General features: G+C 39.3%; 2 protein-coding genes across 2 annotated transcripts in view; one reads left to right on the top strand and one right to left on the bottom strand.

The window, feature by feature from the left end:
- Positions 1–1,631, bottom strand: part of LOC107696664 (SHC SH2 domain-binding protein 1-like) — a 25,923-nt gene extending 24,292 nt beyond the window's left edge. The window contains exons 1-4 of the mRNA XM_016497126.1: positions 1,300–1,631; positions 856–1,038; positions 658–773; positions 332–540 (exon numbers count right to left, since the gene is read on the bottom strand). Of these exons, the coding sequence (XP_016352612.1) occupies positions 332–540; positions 658–773; positions 856–1,038; positions 1,300–1,495 (704 nt within the window). The 5' untranslated portion in view covers positions 1,496–1,631. The remainder of the gene's footprint in view (positions 1–331; positions 541–657; positions 774–855; positions 1,039–1,299) is intronic.
- A 95-nt stretch (positions 1,632–1,726) lies between these two features.
- The window catches only part of LOC107696626 (ribonuclease P protein subunit p29-like), a 3,942-nt gene continuing 3,592 nt past the window's right edge, over positions 1,727–2,076 (top strand). The window contains exon 1 of the mRNA XM_016497061.1: positions 1,727–1,747. The gene's annotated coding sequence lies outside the window, so the exon portion shown is untranslated. The remainder of the gene's footprint in view (positions 1,748–2,076) is intronic.

Here is a 2,076-nt window from a genome sequence, read left to right as displayed (position 1 = left end):
TCAGCTGTTCGATCGCGCCGGCACCTCACGCGCACACACCCCACATATTCTAGCAATTCAAACTTACATCGCAGTCTGCTCATTATCAAAATAAAATACAGTCATCCAAACATATAAAAGGTTACACTGGTCAGTTTTAATCGTTAATTTAAACGACGATCGATCATGGAAATGATCGAAAATTGACATCCCTACTTACTACCATAAATCATTCCTATAAATTCTACTATTGTTCATTGTTATTTCATGTTTGTTGGGCTACCAACATAAACGGAATAGCATGGCTGCTCAAAAATAGGGAAACAAATATACCTTTAAAGAGTTAACCAACCTGAGGTGTTCTAGGGCCAAAGCAGTCTGATCAAAGTCCCCAGATTCATCATAGACAACCGAGAGCTCAAGAATAGGCACTTTATGAAGTGTAGCCTCCAGCAGGGCCTTCATGGACTCTTCAGTAAGATCACAGCCTCTGGTCTCACACTCCATCGGCAGCACCAGCTCCACCTTTGCCTTCAGCTCCTTACAATCGACATCAACAACCTACAACAACAACCCTCAGCTTTCTAAACACTCCCTTGTGCAGATGCTTCAATCATAAGCATTATCTTTTCATGTTTTAACTGTAAATACCCAAAATGCATGCTATAATGAACTTACTTCAACCAGCACATCAAACACATCAGTGTGCCATATGGCTTGCCAATCACATGGCTCCGCTATCTTCTCCAGGTACTCAGCCGTGAAGGCTTCTACTTCAGATGTTTTACAGTCACCTGTCAAACAACTCAGGTTTATAAACACACTTATTAACTCATTTACTGTTGTGGGTGTCTGTCAGAAGTGTTTGGATGTTACCAAGCATGTAATCTTGATATGCTTTGAATCTCTCATAGTACAGAAGATGGTCTGTCTGGAAGGTGTCCGGCAGTTTTCCATTTCCTGGCCTCTCTGCTCGCTGTAGATGAGTACATGGTCTCTCATCACTATTCAGATAATGGGTGCCGCTGTCATCATCATCATCTTCTGTCTGAAATAACTCTAAAAACAATATACGTTACATCAGCAATGGAAGTTTAATAAAGCGGCATACAGACTTGCATCCAATATCCAAACAAAAGTATTTTGGATCATTTTATATTAAATAAATGAATAAACAAACAAACAGCAGACTCAAATCCAGAGACTGGACTCATATTTTTATTTAATGGGAGTAAATGACAAAGTAACTTTATATATGGAAGAGGTCACACAGAAATCACAGTTAACGTTACATTCATATACCGTGTAAACATCACAAACCTTTTGAAACCAGACTGTGGTTTGGTCTGATCTCATTACAGACCGTCTCTGCCTCTCTTTCTGTCAGTTGGTTGACGTTATGATCTTGATTATTTGGTGGATCTTCACTGGTCAGCGTGATAACGATTTCTACGCTGTTTTCTGTCTCGGCGTATCTCACCTCCTCCGGCTTTGAACACACAAGCTCCTCAGACATCACTGAAGCTTAAACCGTTAATCTAGCTAAAGTAAACGAGGGATAGATAGCAATAAAAGGGTTTATTTAACTAAGTTATCAACTGTCTGTCTCCTCCCTTGACTTGTAACTATTTTCAAACGCTGCCTGGGCGGAGCAGAAGAGCCCAATAAACTCAAGGGGTGGAGCAAACAGACACTCTTAAAGGGACACTGCACACACTTTAGAGCAGCAGTGTTATTTTTGGATCCTGTGTGTTTTGAACTATGGAAAGTAAGTGTGGTGATGATTTTGTATTGAAATACGCCAGAAGTGTCTACACTGCCGGAAATATAAAGAAGAAGACGATTCTGTATTGTTTACAATCCTATTCATGTTTTATTGTTTAAATAAATTGTGTTGCGATCATCTTGGATCCTGTTTCCATGCTAAACTCAACATTACGGTCATTTACTCGCTCTTTGCCAAAAGAAAACAAAATGAACCTCATCTACAGGTGCATCTCAATAAATTAGAATGTTGTGGAAAAGTTCATTTATTTCAGTAATTCAACTCAAATTGTGAAACTCGTGTATTAAATAAATTCAATGCACACAGACTGA

The sequence above is a fragment of the Sinocyclocheilus anshuiensis genome, unplaced genomic scaffold (assembly GCF_001515605.1).
Source record: "Sinocyclocheilus anshuiensis isolate Anshui unplaced genomic scaffold, SAMN03320099.WGS_v1.1 scaffold502, whole genome shotgun sequence".
Classification (NCBI taxonomy): domain Eukaryota; kingdom Metazoa; phylum Chordata; class Actinopteri; order Cypriniformes; family Cyprinidae; genus Sinocyclocheilus; species Sinocyclocheilus anshuiensis.
This window is presented reverse-complemented; position numbering and strand designations above follow the sequence as displayed.